The sequence below is a fragment of the Geospiza fortis genome, unplaced genomic scaffold (genome assembly GCF_000277835.1).
Source record: "Geospiza fortis unplaced genomic scaffold, GeoFor_1.0 scaffold11, whole genome shotgun sequence".
NCBI classification, from domain to species: Eukaryota; Metazoa; Chordata; class Aves; order Passeriformes; family Thraupidae; genus Geospiza; species Geospiza fortis.
In genome coordinates this window covers 12,042,653-12,042,937 of record NW_005054304.1, presented here as the reverse complement: position 1 = coordinate 12,042,937, position 285 = coordinate 12,042,653, and the positions used below count along the sequence as shown (strand labels likewise).

At 36.1% G+C, this 285-nt stretch overlaps 1 protein-coding gene across 1 annotated transcript in view; it reads left to right on the top strand.

Annotated features, from left to right (window-relative positions):
- Positions 1–285, top strand: part of CSGALNACT1 (chondroitin sulfate N-acetylgalactosaminyltransferase 1) — a 17,433-nt gene that overhangs the window by 10,974 nt on the left and 6,174 nt on the right. Inside the window, exon 4 of the mRNA XM_005418154.2 lies at positions 1–84. This exon is cut by the window's left edge and continues 2 nt beyond it. Coding sequence (XP_005418211.1) covers positions 1–84 — 84 coding nt within the window. The remainder of the gene's footprint in view (positions 85–285) is intronic.

Sequence of the window (285 nt, the reverse complement as noted above, 5' to 3'; positions counted from 1 at the left end):
GGATGGAAGAATTCACCTCACTGTAGTTTACTTTGGAAAGGAACAAATGAATGAAGTCAAATCAATACTTGAAAATACCTCTAAGTAAGTAACTGAACATCTGGTGCTGTTCATATACAGCGATCCTATGTGAAGTGGAGACTTGATAACTCAAAACTCATAGTTATGCCAAAAGGTTCTAAAGTGCATTGCAGAAAATAGCTTTCTTTTTGTATCAAATAAAAATGATGTTACCCAGAGTCCCACAGAGTGGTCTTTAGAACTGCAGAGCAGATTTTAACTCAG